The 18001-nt window shown below is 41.2% G+C and overlaps 1 protein-coding gene across 1 annotated transcript in view; it reads left to right on the forward strand.

Annotated features, from left to right (window-relative positions):
- The window catches only part of cobl (cordon-bleu WH2 repeat protein), a 107238-nt gene that overhangs the window by 30172 nt on the left and 59065 nt on the right, over nt 1-18001 (forward strand). The window contains exons 2-7 of the mRNA XM_056286966.1: nt 4092-4286; nt 9085-9295; nt 13035-13263; nt 14969-15013; nt 16083-16171; nt 16583-16654. Of these exons, the coding sequence (XP_056142941.1) occupies nt 4092-4286; nt 9085-9295; nt 13035-13263; nt 14969-15013; nt 16083-16171; nt 16583-16654 (841 nt within the window). The remainder of the gene's footprint in view (nt 1-4091; nt 4287-9084; nt 9296-13034; nt 13264-14968; nt 15014-16082; nt 16172-16582; nt 16655-18001) is intronic.

Below are 18001 nucleotides of genomic sequence, written 5' to 3' on the forward strand. Positions count from 1 at the left end.
TTCACGTGTACATAGAATAGGAATGTTGCTGACCTTATTCCCATCTAAAGTGATTATTCACAATGTCGGTGGTGTGTCGCCCTCCAAACTTTCCATCAGTGTAATGGTACAGATTTAACTGGAGTGTTATGAAGACTTAAGAGGTGCTCCACGAATCAAAGCTTCCCCTGCTGAAAATGGATTTAAACAACTACAGTGAAAAGACATCATATCTCCTGTTTACTGCAGTCAAGTGGAAAGAACAGAGCGGTCCTTGAAAGGTCCATTTGTATCCGTGGGTGTGTATGTGTGTCTGTTTCTGTGTCAGCCCATTTACAAGCCAGTCACTGTTGAGGCTCAGCACTTACTGCCCCCCTGTGCCAGCACAGAAACTGAGTCCCCTGCCTTTTGCAATCTCCTTTTCCCTTTTTTCCCCTCTGTCTCTCTTTCTCTCTCACTCTGTCTCTCTTTCTCTCTCTCTCACTCTCTCTCTCTCTCTCTCTCTCTCTCTCTCTCTCTCTCTCTCTCTCTCTCTCTCTCTCTCTCTCTCTCTCTCTCTCTCTCTCTCTTTCTATCTCTCTCTGGCACTGTGGGAGACTAAACTTTTTCTAAAGGACTCTTTGTATGCTGTTTCAAAGAAAGAGAGACCAATAGTGTGAGAAAGGTAGATTCGCTGATGGTGCTAACTCTGGCCTGAGACCAGTTCTTCTTCACAAACTGTGTTGCTTCCCGTGCATGAACAGGTATCAGTAGAAAGGTTTTAAAACATTAAGATATGTTTTCTCATGCGTGGGCCTCTAGAAAAGTTGGCACTGTAACAGGAAGATGTAACGGTTTTACTGGCAGATATACCAAATTATTATTATTATTATCATCATTATTGTTGTTTTTGTTGTGTCATTTTATTATGCAAAATATATTACAATAAAAGGGATACAGTGTTATCAGCATGTTGGAAGGGAGAAAAGTATTAGTGGTTCCCAGTGGGGTTTAAACCCCAAACTGTGGCAGAGGAAAGATGTACCCTTCCACTGTCACTTTCTCCCATTGCATAATAGGGCACTGACACTATCTGTCCCATAGGGGAAGTTTGCTGATACCGTTTGTTGTTAATGGTTAACTTTGGCCAGGTTAGAGTCCATTCGCTGCGGTATGCATACGTGCATTCTTCTTCGACTCCACCTCTCTCTGCTGCAGCGAGCAGAATTTTCTTGAAGGATAGTGGAGTTTGCTCTACAGGCTTACACAGACACCCTCTCTCGGAGTGCATCCTGAGTCCTTGGACCTGGGTCTGTAAACAGGCTGATATATAAAACACTTTTGGAGCACGTAATCAACACAAGGACTGTTTTTTTTTTTTTGACGTGAGTGTGATTGTTTTTAATCTAAGGCTAATATTTGTTCTGAGAAGACAGAGAGGTGCAGTGTGCTCAAATAGTCCAAGTCAAGTTTATATGTATAGCCATGAGTTACAGTTACAGTCTCCGAGGGCCTTAATAGGCACACAGTGAGAAACAGGTAACTGCAGTAAACATTCATTGACAACACTGTCTGTCCGTAGAACCTCGAAAAACTCGGCATAGAATAATAATTCACCAGAAAGGAGCCTTTAGAATTGCTGGGACCTCTGTCAAGTCAGGTGTGTCAGGTAAGGTACAAGTTTATGTTGTGATGGTGAAGTCAAATCATGTACAGAGACAGCAGCAGCTCCAGCATCATTACCATCTGTCACATGGTGTGTCCACTTTGGGTCTGAGAATACTGTAGCTTAAAAAAAAAGATTAAACATTTTCTTCGGTGTTGGTACAAAAGAGCTCAAATGAAAGGAGAATGAATGAAATTTTACATGATGTGCAGCTTAATTGGTACTTGCTGAACTATGTTGAGTGCCCCACACCAATACCCTGATTAAGTATGAATCAATATGATTCAAATACTTATTTAATTAATCATTTTGCGTATAGTTTTCAATGTTGGTACTTTCATGATAGCCACTAAGTGGTGTGGCAGACCACCCTTCACCTGGATGGACCCGTCTTCAGGCCTGCATATAGGCAGACATCCAGGATCCGTGAAACAGATGATAAATCTCCCCTAGCTGTTCTGGTGCTTGTTCTGTAGCTTCAGCCTGCGCTGCGACCTCAGAGAGTTTCTTCACAAGGAAAACTCTCTATGTCATAGTTGTCACCATGAGCTCTCTTCCCATCAGACATCCTCTAGAAGATAATGTTGCACCCAAAAGTGCAATAAAATATAAATGAGTATTGTGTTATTGGGTAAGGCAAGAGTTCAGCCTGCTGCTTGAATCTTAGTATCACAAGATACTGTAACTGATCCAAGGTTAAGTTGTGTCAGGAAGCAGCATCATATGGGTTGACTGACATCAGCTTTTATATGCTGCTATCATTGGGTGATCACATGTTGTGTACTTTTGTTTATCTATCCTAGTCGCCAAATTTCACAGATGAAGAAATAATGTTCACTTTCATTTTGTAACAACCACATAATGTGCTTGACGCCGTGGCGTTAATTACCCCAGTATTACCCTTATAATATATGCTGCTGGGAAAACTGTCCCACCATGTTAGGCCTGCTCTATATTATTTTCTTATGTTATGTAAAGGCGAGAGCCTTTTATCAAAGCACCCCAACATCAACAAAGTTTCGCAAGACTCCCAAATGCTCTCACCTGCTGGTTAAAGACACGTGCAACTGGTGCCATCCGTTCAGTTTAATGTTTGCACTTTACCACTGATTTGCCCAGACTTTATCTCCGTCCATCTTTAATTAAACCATAAAAGCAACGATAAGGTTTGGCAGATTATTTGAATTATTTGTTTTCTTGAAACATCTCTCTCTCTCTCTCTCTCTCTCTCTCTCTCTCTCTCTCTCTCTCTCTCTCTCTCTCTCTCTCTCTCTCTCTCTCTCGCTCTCTCTCAGCGAACGTTCATGATGTGTAGTATAATGTCATCTTGCAGTCATGCAAGTGCAAAGAGGGAGTGGAACTGAAGGTCACATGTTGAAATCAAGTTGACAACCAAATAAGCAGTCACACCCTGTTTGCAGTCTTGCTTGTGTAATGAATGTGGGGGAAGCCTGACAAACAGAGAAACGGACCTATGGTCATTGATATTCAGGCAGCTTCTGAGGTGGTGGTAGTGGATTGTTTTCATAAGTCTTTATTTGTTTGTTAATTAATGATCTGATCCACTCATTCCTTCACACAACAATGTGACTCGAGCTTCTCTATGGAAACCAAAAAAGGTTGACGTAATTTAAAGTTTTTATCTTATTGTCAGCAGATACGAAAGTTGTGCTTAAAAATAAAACATACTTAGGGGCATCCGGGTAGTGTAGCGGTCTATGCTGTTGCCTGCCAGCACCGAGATCGCCCGTTTGAATCCCCTTGTTACCTCCAGCTTGGTCGGGCGTCCCTGCAGAACAGTTGGCCGTGTCTGCGGTCTGCAGGTTGGAAGCTGGATGTAGGTATTTGTCTGGTCACTGCACTAACGTCTCCTCTGGTCGGTCGGGGTGCCTGTTAAAGGGGGAGGGGGAACTGGGGGGAATAGCGTGATCCTCCCACGTGCTTCATCCCCCTAGCAAAACTCCTCACTGTCAGGTGAAAAGAAGCGGCTGGTGACTCCACATGTATCGGAGGAGGCATGTGGTAGTCTACAGCCCTCCCCAGATCGGCAGAGGGGGTGGAGCAGTGACCAGGAGGGCTCAGAAGAGCGGGGTAATTGGACGGGTACAATTGGGGAGAAAAAAAAAAGGGGGGGGGGGTGATCCAAAAGAAAAAAGGTCAAACATACTTGAATGTTCTCTCTACTGTGATATAATTTTCTGTCAGACTGATTTGATTCATACACATTCCTGATTGATTGATTGATTGATTGATTGATTGATTGATTGATTGATTGATTGATTGATTGATTGATTGATTGATTTATGTACTCTGAGAAAATGAAATATGAACTGGGAATAAAATATCAAGCGAATAATTCCTTGTTAAAACAAACAAACTCAAATACACACTCAGCAAAGCCAAAGTGAAACAGATGAACATCTGACATGTCAATAATAACCATTTCTATCTTTGCTTCCATCTCCAGGAGGAAAATGAAAGGTCTTGCCCCACCTCCACCCCAGGCCCCTGAGCCTGCCCCGCGGCGCATATTCAGGAACGCGGTGCCCGACGGGGGAGGGATTGGAGCCACGGACGCCAAGGAGAACATGCTGAGAGCCTCCGTGGATATACACCTAACCTTGCCACAGGGATACAAGACTACCATTACAGAGAATGGCAGGTAAGAAGACAACCAAGTTCAAGCTCACATCCACCTGGAGTTTGCCTTAAGGTTCGTGGTTAGATGCCTGAATGCACAAACAACATAATGTACATAAACGTACATGCTGAAATACACACACACATACACACACTCACACACTTACACTTAGCAAATAAACCTGAATGTGTTACAGGTTGCTCCGAAGGTTTTTAATGAGGGTCATAGTTAAGCAGGCACATTAGCAAAGCAGGTACATTACACACAGTTGTCAGATCCAAAATGTTTGTTGTTCTGCACCCCCACCCTACACACATGCACAATAGAAATTTAGTTGATATAGCATCACTAATGCAAGATGCCAGATGACGCTAGTACGATGTTAGCCATCCTGTATGGTTAATGCAATTGAAAAGATTTGCATATATTTGGCTTACACAGATAACAATAACAGTCATAACAATAACAGTCAAATATAACATAACATAAGCATAACAATCAAATTTATGTGTCAATGGAAAAAAAAACTTGAACAAAGTTGGAAGTAAATCTATTGATCTTTCCTCAGCTTACAGACTTTGTCATCTTTAATGTCTGGACCAAAACTTATTACATTTTAGGACTGCTTATACTACTTACACATATTACTCCGGTTTCCTCCCATAGTCCAAAGACATGTAAGTCAGGTGATTTGGCCATACTAAATTGCCCCTAGGTATGAATGTGTGTGTGTGTGTGTGTGTGTGTGTGTGTGTGTGTGTGTGTGTGTGTCAGTGTGTCAGCCCTGTGATGGCCTGGCGGCCTGTCCAGGATGTCTCCCCGCCTGCCGCCCAATGACTGCTGGGATAGGCTCCAGCACCCCCATGACCCTGAGAGCAGGATAAGTGGTTCAGATAATAGATGGATGGATGGATATTACTAACCATTCAGCATCATATTGAGACATGGTGGCTTCCTGGGTTCATTTCATTGACTTATTAAGCATCCCAGGCCTATTAAATTGTTTTTGTTATTCATACTCTTTATTTCTTTGTATTTAATTTAGTTTTCAGACAGCACAGTAAAGACAGAGTATCAGTAGCTTCGACCAGGAGCTTTGTTTAGTCAAGCTCTGTTCAGGCTTGGTTGCAACCAGCACTTTTCAAGAGCTTCCTATAATTATCTATAATTTGATGTCATTTATATTTTTGCTTATATGGTTTGCGGCAGTTTTTATGTTCTGTACTACACCCTGTTTTGGAGCAGGTCCCTCTTGAAATAATGTCCGTTGGATTACCTGGTTACGTAAACACACATAGGGCAAATGAACAAAAAAGCTGGCAGATACACACAAATGCTCCCCAACATACATGCATACATGCATACACTCATACATACATGGATATCATGATGTCAACAAGGTTTTGGACCAATCTTAATCTGGTGCTGTTTGGAAGGTACCATAGAAACAGAATATGACATTGCTGTAGATTTTGCCGTTTGTTTGGGTGGCTGTGGTGTTGGGGCCTTGTCAAGAGGTCCCTTTCTCTGTCTAAGCATCAGCTTTGTCCATGAGAGAGGACATACGAGGCTGACCTGTCGACGCTCTCGGGCCCCTAATGAGGGTCTTCTCTCTGGGGCAGGAAATCAGAGACACGCCAGTGTCCCTGGCACAGAACAAGGGACTCTGTTGATGATCACCACCATAATGTAGGTTAACGGGTCCCAGTGTACTTCTTTTCACAGGATACCCTAAATATTCAGGGACCTGGTAGGGAACATTTTTTATTTTTTTAAATTTTAGTTTCATTTTAGGAACTTTTTAGCCTTCCTCTTTGGTGAAGAACGTCTCATGAAACAAGTTTTTTTTCTAGTATCACACAAGCCTCTCTTAAAATAACAGCAAGAGGGTTTTAAAGGACTATAAAACTGTATTCTTTGTTTTTATTGAGACATAGTAAAAAAAAAATCCCAACCCACTGACAGAGGATATTGTTCCAAGAAAATTCACTTTTTTCAAGATAATCAGACTTGTCTCAAGCCATTTACCCCCAAAAAAGAAAGATTATCTCAAATCAAGTTTTGTGTTTTAAGATTTATTTAACTGTTTTGTGAAAATTCCTCATAACAAGTCTTTTTTTGTTGTTGCAGTGTACATGCGTGGTACACTAGGGGATATTGCTTCATGGTGACATCAGAGCCTTGCCTGGTGGAGAAGCCTCTCAGGTGTGGACGATACAGATGTAGGCGTCATAAACAGGGTTGTCATAAACAGCTGATAAACTCGTGGGCTCGCCTCTCTGACAACACCCTGCCAGTAGATCACAACGTGAGCCGGATGGTTGTCGGATAGATTTGAGAACAACAATGAAATAATGACGACATTGACAAGGCAGATGATGATGATAACTTGTGTCTTTGTAATATCATCCCAGCAAGCGCTTTCTATGAAACAGATTGTAAGACATCGATAAATGCAATTATATAAAACTTATTTTGGTTTTGTTTGTTTGTTTGTTTGTTTTTATTAATTAATTTTTTTTTTCGTTTTTGTATTGTGATTTAAAGTCAGTTTTGCAGCTCTGTTGTTAGTTGCATGCTGTTGCAGACTCCACAGTAAAGGCCATGTTACTCCCATTGAGATTAGGACAGACCAGGAAATGCCTTGTGATGAATCTGTTTTTTACAATCAACTCTGTAGTTTGTCGTGACCAATGAAGGTAGAGCAGTAGCAGGGTTATTTGTGATATGAGTCACGTTTTTTTTTATGCAGTTGTTCGGCTATGAGAGTGAAGTAATTAATCTCAAAGTCTTGCCTACTAACTGATAAAACTGAGGTCTTTTGTGTTCCTTAAGACACAATGAAAAAGTATGCCACCAGGCTGTTTCATAACTTAAGCAAATTAAATGACTCACTGTAGGCTTGTTTCTTTCTCCAAGGACTGCTGTTGAGCCTATTTGTCAGACTTTTTGTGAAACTTGGATGGGACATGCTCATTACACATATCGCTTGTTTCTGTTGATGGAGATACCGATGAATGTCATGTTGTGCAAGCAGCACAACAAGACACTCTAACTCTCTTACATAAGCACATCTCATTACACGCATGTCTGAACAAATCATGTGTTCAGTCGATGCTCCTCTCTCTCTTACCTAAGTGATTGAATTGTCTCATTGGCATTCTCCTTGAATTTTATATTGCTATCAAATAAAATGAATTGAAATGAAATGAAATCAAAGTGTATTTGCCTAATACACTGTAACGTCACAACATGGTGCCACTAGTTTCTGGCGGTGAAGTGCTTGGTTTGCAAACTCCAGCATAGTTCTCACATAATAAAACTAGGTTAGCTAGATAGGAGATTAAGTAAAAATAGATGTGATTTGGTTCCAGAATTGCAAAACGCTTAACTGAATTATATTTTTTGACACAATGTGATGATCAAGCTCTCCTGTAATGGCATGGTGCAGGTGTGTATGGTCAGTTCAGACGCTGTTGCAGTTGTGGACTATGCCCATGTGGTAGTGATTGTCAGTAGTAGCCTTTGTAACAGTTTCTCTCAGGTGTGTCATATGATCTGGCTGTTCCCAGAAAGAAGTGGAGACTGTCTCTTGGTTTCTTTATCTAAGGGTTGACAGCTACCACTATGGGCTCTACCTTCTGTCTGCTCCTCATCAGTCTCTCACTCTCTCTCTCTGTCACACACACACACACACACACACACACACACACACACACACACACACACACACACACACAGAACTCAGAAGATACCCCAAGGACTCAGTGAACATAACCAGTATGACCAGGTAGTAGGTAACTGGTTTCCCATAAGTACATGAGTACTAAAATGAAATATTGCCCTTTCCTCAGCAGTTCACTATAGCACAAGCTTTATGCCAAAAAATTCTCCCAGCATTATCAATTTTCCCCACAAATGTAAGCCAAAAAAAGTTATAAACAATAAACATTATTTAACATTATTTTCTTGCTTTGTCCCTGGGATCCGTCTGTTACAATCATGCATCGTCTCTCCTCCTGATACAATTTTGTCTTATAAGCTTTAAATATTATATTTTGTAGCACTGTTTCACAGACATGAATCAATCCTTGTGACACTTTCTTGCTGAAGGCCTACATAATACATTTTTCATGACTTCTCTGTGATGTGATACGACATCTAAACTAAGGGATGATAGAGCTCCTCTTAGGCTGTCTATGTCTTACGTTAAGGTGAAGACACTTTTTGGGGAAAAAAAGAGTGAAGGGGTGCCTGCGACAGCTTGGGTGTTTAAGAGGAACAGGGCACTGTGCATTTTCAGGTTTTTAATTCCTGTTGTAGTCTTAAAATCAGGGCACATTGTCTCAAAAGTTAGCTGAATAATGGAGTCATTCACTAACATTCGGCCTGCATGTCAGAAGCTTGTGCTTATTGTCCCTTTATCCAATTTCGTTAACCATAGCTCAAAATGTCTTCAGTCTTGAATTAACCCGCCTCTCTGGGCACAGATTAGAGATTCAGAGAGAGGCTGATTTAAGATTTAAAACACCTCTTACATCAGAGTAAGGTGAGAGATTGTCTCTGTATCATTGCATCAAGTAATTACAGCTCCATCTATGGGAGCTTAAGGGAGAAAGGCCGAGTAACCTTATCCTCTTTCTCTCCTTCTTTCTTCATCTTTCTCTCCCCCTCCCCCCGTCTTCTCTCCTCCCAACCCTCTTCTCCTGCTCTTTCACTTTCTCTCTCTCTCTCTCTCTCTCTCTCTCTCTCTCTCTCTCTCTCTCTCTCTCTCTCTCTCTCTCTCTCTCTCTCTCTCTCTCTCTCTCTCTCTCTCCAGTAAGGCGTTGATGGACCTGTTGGTCGAGCTGTGCAGCCGCTACCACCTGAATCCAGCCCTGCACACCCTGGAGCTGCTGTCCCCTGAGGGCCACCCACTGGGCTTCAAGCCCAATGCCCTGCTGGGCTCCCTGAACGTGGCCTGCGTCCTCATCAAGGAGAAAGTTTACGAGGAGAAAGTGGCGCGCAGACCTGCACCCAAAGTGCCAGAGGTGAGCCACTGTAGATCTGTGCCCGATGCCGTGAGCCGGAGGAGTCCTTGTGCCACATGTGTTTTGTGTTTCGCGTGCACAGGAACTTGTTCTGAATCCTGATATTTTGAAGCAGCTTTTATTTTCATGTTGAAGACCTACAGCAAAAGGGTTTGTTATGCATGGTTTGGGTTTCTGCATGTGTTGGTTACAGTGACATGTATCTACGGGGGTATTAGGCAGAGCAATGTTAAGTAAGAGTAATGTCCTGTGAGATGCTGAAAATTCAGTACAGTGTGTTTTGGTGTGAGTCAGTGCTTATCATGTGTTAATTCTGTTTACTGATGAATTTGGCGAACATGTCTATCTGTAATATATTCATAAATTCTATCAGAAGTGGCATACATGATTGAATGAATTGCTGATATATCCCAAAAGCAGTGACAGACTTCAAGTTCAGATGAAGTAATGCAGCATGATGTGATGATTTTTGTCTAAGAGATAGCCCAGGTATATTCTCTGTGGTACATTTCGGTTTGTTTTTGCCCCTGTATATCCTGATTCCCTGTGTTTTGTCGTCCCTGTATATCCCAATGTCTGTGTTTTGTTGCATTGCTACATTATATCATATTAGCTTGTAGCTAGTTCTATGTAATCTCCCTTCCGTCTCTGCCTTTTACTACTGACCGCTGGCAGAAAACAAGGCCAGTGAAACCACTAAGGGCGCATGCTAAGGTAGGAGGCTGGTTAGGAGACTTAACCTGGTTATTTTATCCTGTGGTTTGTCATTCTGATACTCTTTCTTTCTCTCTATCATCACATACACATGCGCACACTCTCTAGTCCTCTCATTATTTCTCTTTCTCTGATTGCTTTTAACTTTATATGCATATATATATACATAAAATGTGTGTTTTTGTGTGTATAGCCTTCATCTTATTTCTTTCTCCTCGCTCTCTCTCTCTCTCTCTCTCTCGCTGTCTCTCCCCCTCTTTCTCTCTCTGTCTGTCTCTGTCTCTCTGTCAACTCTCTCCCTCTCTCTCTCTCTGTCTGTCTCTGTCTCTCTGTCAACTCTCCTCCTATCTCCTCCCACTGTGTGAATATTTGATGAGTGCCTTACCTTTAGTTACCATGCATTATTTCTTTGCTGTTCTCAGGGCTCGCTGGCTGCTCTCTCCCTTTGACCTTTGCCTGGCCCCAGGCCAGGGGTCAACACCATTTCAGACTTCATTATTAGTCACCCCTCTCATCTATCTCTAGGGATGCCCCCCGAAACCCGGTTCTAAACGGGAACCGGTTCTAAATTAGTAAAAACCGGAGCATTTTTAAGATCCGACGTTTTCGGTTCTGCTATCGGTAGTCGGTAGGTACTCGAGAAATCATGGAGTGAGATTTATATTGTGGCATTTGTGTTTTTCGAGGAATTTAAACGTCGCGAACATAATCTTGTTTGCCGTTTTCTCCATCTCTCTGTCTCTCTCTTACTGCGCGAGGGGCGGGGCTGTGCTGTGCTCCACACACTCGCTCACACACGCACAGACAGCTCTGCTCAAGTGCTCATCATGGCAGACAGAACTAAACGTTCAAAAGTTTGGGTATATTTTTCAAAAGTCGATGACAACAACGCTCGTTGCCACAAGTGCAACAAATCATTTGCCAGTAAGGGTGGCAATACAAGCAATCTGTCGAAACATCTTTTGTCGAAACATGGTATTAATCTGCAGAAATGCGGCGTTTTCCACTGCTTTGCTCGTAGTGTTCCATCCACGTCCACTGCAGGTAAGCCGTATCCATAGATACGGAGTTAGCTAGGCTAATAACGAATTATTACGAATAGGCCAATAAATAAAATATAATTGCTTAGCTAATTGTTTAGCTACAAATATATAAGCCATAGATACGGAGTTAGCTAGGCTAATAGCCGGGCACACTATAAGTCAGGAGAGATCACGACTCCTGCCGAAGAAGGCAGATAGGTTGATTTTTCTGCAGAAGAACTGTTAGGATAATGTTCTCGGTTCTTGTTTGTTTGAACTTCCGTTAGCCTTTTGCTGTAAAAATTTATTTTTAATATATTTTTTTTCTTTATCTTTATCTACTTTTATTTTCTTATCTTATTTGTTGTTGCTGAATGTTTATTATAAAGTCTATAATTCAGACGCATTTAAAACATTGCTGCTGCTGTTGCTGCTGAATAAATAATATTGTTTATATTTATATAAAGTTATATAATAGAATAATAAAGCAATGTCGATTCTGTTCTTAATTAAGTGTCTTTTTTTCTTGCATAATAATCAAAAAGAACCGATAAGAGTATCGATAAAGTACCGAACCGATAAGCAGTACCGATAAGAGTAGTAGTATCGATAAAATCCTAACGATACCCATCCCTATCTATCTCCTACTTCTCTGCAGATAAGAAAGAATGACCTTGGTGTCATCGAGAGTATTTCTTGGATTGCGGTACTTTTAGAAAGGGGTTTTCTGTCTTTTCCATGTACTTGTACATACAGAGATAAAGAGAAGTTGACTGAAGGTTTAGCTTACATATAAATTAAATAAATGCGGGATCATTGCATCAGTTGGTGATATTTTTTGTTATATTGATCCTGAAAAAATTATAGATAGATAGATAGTACAAGCCATGTGTTGCCTTATTCAGGTAGCTTTCCCTGGAGTGATAGGTGACATGCTAAGCCAGTTGACATCCAACACAGGTGAACTTCAGCTGTTTTGATTTGTTCAGGCCCTTGACTCCCAAGTGCTGTGCTTGTTTTAATAGAGGTGATCTTGAACCTGAACATGCGGTGTGTTTGATAGCCTGATGAGGTTCACTCAGTGATATAGGTTGCCTAACAGAGAGAAGGTACTCTCTGTACTCAATAACACAACACCTTTTAGTGTTGTGGACTAGCTGCTGATATTAAAACACACACACACACACACACACTCTCTCTCTCTCTCACACACACATACACACACACACACAGGTACAAAAGCACTTACGTAAATGGACGGATATTTTGACATACGAACTCTCGTTCTTTCACTCTCCGTCGTCAGGAAATAAAGTCTAACCTTTAGTTACTGATTATTTTGCTGTCTTGTCATGTCTGAATATCTATCTATCGTCATTCTTCTGCTCTCCTTGTACTGAAAAAAAAATATATAATCTTTATCAATTAAGTGACATTTTGTACATTGCTTGTGTTATTTCTTTCCTAGTATTTCATATTTCTGTCAGTTTAGCCCTTAAAATGTTTTAGCTTCAGTTATCGTTTGAATGTTAATTTATAATGGCTACTCTACTGTAGAGTGTTTACATGCCAGATCCCATCAATTCCCATCTTAGGTGCTTACTCAGTTTCTCTCTGCTTTCTGCTTGTTTGCTATGCAGATGATACCTTTGTACTCACACTATAGCAAGTAAACTTCTGATAAAACTTTACTGCGATCCTTGTAGAGGTTATGTCCTTTCCGCCTAATCTCCTCTGTCTTTTAAAACTGATTTAACGGTTTGATTTTTATCTACTGCATGCCCTTTGACATGCAGATGCATCCTCCACCTCATATACTTTGCTGCTACTTCAAATACTGAATGGAGTTGTTTTGAAAATGCTTCACTCTGAATATGAAGTCAATGCAGATCAAAGCTTCTTTCCTATCGTAGTAGTTAAAGTTTTCAATTTTCCCCTAACCAATTGATTGACACTCATCTCTCCCTCCCTCTCTCTCTCTCCCGCTCTCTCCCTTGTATCAGAAAACGGTGCGTTTGGTGGTGAACTATCACCGCAGCCAGAAAGCAGTGGTGCGGGTCAATCCATTGGTACCGCTTCAGACTCTAGTACCGGTCATCTGTGACAAGTGTGAGTTTGACCCGGCTCACGTCTTGCTCCTGAAGGACGGTGTCAGCCGCCACGAGCTGCCGCTGGACAAATCCCTGACACAGCTGGGAATCAAGGAGCTCTACGTACACGACCAGAGCCTGGGTAAACAAATGACAGCAGATCATGATCTTGTTTGGTAGCCAACACTTTGGTTTTGAGTTCAATTCACTTTCAGTTTTCCCAATTTGAAGTCAAATCTCATTTTCTAATAATTTTCTGACAGTGCATGAAATCAGTTGGCTTATATTTCTTTTAGATACCAAAGAAGTTGCATGATAGATGATAAAAAACTTCCTTTATTTGTGAATTTCAAAGTGAATTGAACTTGGATTTAGTTTCTGCCGTTATAAGGCGGTGACTGTCGATTGATCTGACCATCCAATCTGTTGAAGAAAGTCTTGGCTGGTTGTATTTATCAAGGTAAAACCCATGTAAAGATTATTGTTACAGGTGTTGGGTGGAAGGTCAACACTGGCTATCAGAATTCATGGATTGAGCGAAGCAAACTACCACGAGATATCAATTAAATCAACAAATTGAGCTGCAGTGCCCTGTAAATCCTGGTATAGGCCTTTACCAAGCTGAATTGGCGGCATGGTGGCCCAGTGGCCCAGTGGTTAGTGCTGTTGCCTCACAGCAAGAAGGTCCTGGGTTCGAACCCCGGGTTTGTCCAGCCGTGGGGGTCATTCCAGGTCATCCTGTATGTGGAGTTTGCATGTTCCCCCTGTGTCTGTGGTGGGTTTTCTCTGGGTGCTCCGGTTTCCCCCACCATCAAAAGAAACATGCATGTTAGGGTTTATACTCCTGTCTGTGCCCCTGACCAAGGCAATGGGAAAAGAACTGGAGTTGGTCCCCGGGCACTGTATGAAGGCGGCAGCCCACTGCTCCTAGCTACACAGATCACAGCTAGGGTGGGTTAATTTACAGTAACTGAATTTCCCCAAGGGGATTAATAAAGGAAACTTAAAAATTAAACAAAAAACTTAAACAGCTGTGAACACAACATATGCGGTCAAACACCCTGAACCCCTGTCTGAGACCCATTCTACATAAGAAATTGTTGGTGGTAAATTGAGGATAGCATAGTGAGTAGGGGGGTTCAAGAGGAGACCAGCGTTTAACCTCTAATGTCCACATGCTTTGCTGAAACGTCATTAACAATCACACAATGAATCCCCACCAGCCACGGGGTTTTTTTTGTTCTGTAGCTGACCTGAACTCTGACCTCCCTGAAGGAGTTTCTCCTCATGGTGTTAGGATAACAGAGTCCACTCATCTTCGGCATTTTATCAGTTTCTCCAGGTGGTGAATTGAGCAGTCATGGGAGGGTTTTATTAAAAGATAGTATTGTAAAGAGAATAGGTGCAGAGCTTAGCTTGGCGTCATAGAACCTCCCCCCCCCCAAGCCACTAACCAAGTACATGTCTTGTGTATAAAAAATGTCATGCTGTCGTGCCTTGAATTGATTTTATCTGCGTTATGGAACGGCTGTATATCGCATAAACAACAACAGGAAATGGCGTTTACATGGCTGGCTTAATGAGCCTTGATAAATACCTAGGGTGGGAACACTGTCTGGGGAAAACTGCAAGTTTTTGCTATCTGAACATTTTGTTATGTTTTAAAATGAGCCATTGTGGTATATAGAAGGTCATGTCTATTCATATTTCAATCATGGATAATTTTAATGGAAACTGTCAAGTTAAGGCAGGGATGATGATTTCTTCTAAGGTAATAATTCATCTTCAAGTCATGTGTTTTTGTTTTGTTTTTTTGTTTTTGTTTTTTTTTAATGTGTGTTTTCCAGTTCTCCAGCCTAAAATGGCTTCTGCTCCTGCTCTAAACTACTCAGGTATCTCTTAAAATAACTGATGACTGTTCCCCTCTGCAGTACTTTCACCGGTATCCACCCAGTCTGTGCTGCTATTTAGCTGTAGCTGCTGCTGCTGCTTGCTCATTAACCATGCTTGTTTACAATGCCACAAATGCTTGATGCCATGACTGCCATCCATATAACAGAAAAAAAACAGATTTGTGTCACTTATGGTGTTCAATTTCCTTGAATGTGTTGTCCGTTTCTGTTATTTCATAAATGTCACTCATTTTCCGGTTATGATTTTCCTTTAGTTTAGATGGCTGTGTACTTTTAAAGTCCCCCATCGTAATTTAGAGTCCGATACATTACATAATGCAGTTTTATCCGTTGTTATAGCTCTACATGATTCTTGAATACCGAGGTTAGCTTGCCTTTACAACCATATCTCCCTGTGCTCAAGCCACCTGAGAAATCATGGGAATCCTTAACCAAAGCTTTGTGGACTGTGAAGGTCAGAGTACGCCTGGTACAATGCAGGGCTGTATCGCCCTCTACTGATAAGACTGTACTCATGGTGAATTTACCAAACAAGGTCCTTCCAATGTAGTTCTTTGCTTAAAAACAACATGATGTTGGCTGTTTTCTTGAACATATGTATGACTAAAACCACTAAGCTAAGTCAGTAAGATAATTGAAACAAATAAGAGATAAAATTGATGTACATATATGTGTATTGTCACTTGAATATTTTGACCTAAATGTCAGCCTAGACCTACCAATAAAGAGTATATAAGGGGCCAATAGATTATAGTCCATACATATTAGAGTGTTGATTCAAAGCATTCAAGCCAAAAGACTGTCTCTTGATTCAATTCATCACTAACCTAAAACACACATGCATGCTATAATTGTTTTTACTAAAGTCTGCTCATAACTTTTTACTACTCATAATTCACATTTGTCTTATTAGTGTCTCTTTGCCTTTTCTGCTTCAGTAAGCTGTATTCTCCTCTCCCCTCCTGTATCATATATAACTACACTCTAATCTGTTTTACTCTGTTCTGCTGTTATGGTGAGCTACAAAGTAGTGTGTTTGTGTTCATAGATACCTTCCGCTCAAGCACTTCCAGTTTGGGTGGAGCAGAGAAGAAAGGCCTGCTGGGAATCTTCAAGTTCAACAGGAGGAAATCCAAGGTAGGACTCCTCACCTCTGGGGCAGATGGTGTTTTTTTGTGCATTTCAATGTTCAGACAATGGAGTACCTGCAGCTACCATGAATGGAATAGCTACAGATTCTGAAATCTTGTCATCAATTTCAAATACATTAACAAACATGTCAAGTATCTGAGTTTAAAACAGGCCATTGACATGTTAGAAATATTGAATTTTGATGGATCATCACTCAATGGTCCTGCTTTAAAAATGTGGGAAAGAATTCACGATTTCTTTTGGTACACCAAAAAACAACTAACTTTGAGTGACACTGCATTTTGTAAGTTTTCATTCAAAACTAACCGATATTTAGTTTTTATTCAAAACTTTCTGTTTGAGGCTAGTTGCATGTACAGTTGAATGTAGCATGTTTGCTCTACCTTACATTTGCAGACTGAGGTGGCATCTATGGACATGGATAACACTGATGATAAAGTAGCAGATAATACAGATAGACACTCCAATGTAAGTACCACTGACACTTCTGATACTTATCTAGATGTACAAATTGACGCTGAGATTGAATTTTGCTTCTTTTTTTTTTTTACTTGAGAACTTTGAATGTGGGTAATAACAAATCCAATAAATCTACTATTTAGCCAAACTGTGAACTATAATATTCTTTATTATACTTTGACATGGCAACCTGATTTATAAGTAATCAATGGAAGAAAAAATAAAGAAAAAAAGCTTTCACTTACGAGCAATCCATTTGTTTTTACAAAGAGGGGGCTATCGCTGCTAACAGATTGTATTTATTCATGCTCAATAATACAGGTAAGGAAATCACAGAAAGTTGAATCAGTTCATCTGGACACAAACAACATAGTGGCGTAACGACTGAAAACAATGATCGGTTTCATATGCAAATTGCTGTGACCATTTACTAGAGTTACAATGGCCATGTGTACTATTCACAGAGGATTGGGTTGAATTGCAATCACAGTCTGTATGAAATTACAAAACGACCCCACTCTTAGCAATAGGACCACCCTTAACACTGACCAAGTGTGTCTGCTCCTGAAGCTGTCCTCAATCCACGTACTTTACAAACAGGGGGTTATAGGCAGAAGCATGGGTGTGCTATGGATTCCCCAGTTTCACCTATTGTGGCCAACTTGTAGATGGAGGAAGTGGAAAAGAGAGCTCTGAGGTCCTATCCAGGGACACCGCCTAGTCACTGGTTCAGATTTGTGGAGGACACCCGGGTTAAAATTAAATCTCGGGACATACCACGTTTCAGTGACCACATTAACTCTGTGGACAACCACATCAAGTTCAGGGAGGAGGTGGAAAATGACAGGTTAGCCTTCTTAGACTGTGAAATTGCAATTGGTGATGGGGGACATTTGATTGTTGATGTGTGCCATAAACCAACACATACTGATCAGTACTCAAGGTTTGACTCTCATCATCCACTGGAGCACAAACTAGGAGTCATCAGGATGCTGTACCACCAAGCTGACAGTGTCCCCACTGACACAGCAGACGGGGAAGGGGAGAAATCCAATATTAAACAGGCCCTGGTTAAGTGTGGTTATCCTAACTAGGCGTTTTTCAAAGCCAGGAAGACGCCCAAACAGTGCACCAGCTGCTCGAAGAGAGGAGAAGGACAACAGCTGCCTAAGCATAAACCAGTGGTGATTCCATATGTTGTGGGAGTGTCAGAACAGCTGAGCCGTGTATTTTCCAAACACCGCATCTCAGTTGTTTCTAAATCCCAAAACATGCTGCACCAGAAATTGGTGCACCCCAAGAATCAGGTCCCCCGGCACAAACAGAGCAATATAGTGTACACTGTTAAGTGCCGCG

This window comes from Lampris incognitus, chromosome 9 (genome assembly GCF_029633865.1).
Source record: "Lampris incognitus isolate fLamInc1 chromosome 9, fLamInc1.hap2, whole genome shotgun sequence".
In the NCBI taxonomy this organism is placed as follows: domain Eukaryota; kingdom Metazoa; phylum Chordata; class Actinopteri; order Lampriformes; family Lampridae; genus Lampris; species Lampris incognitus.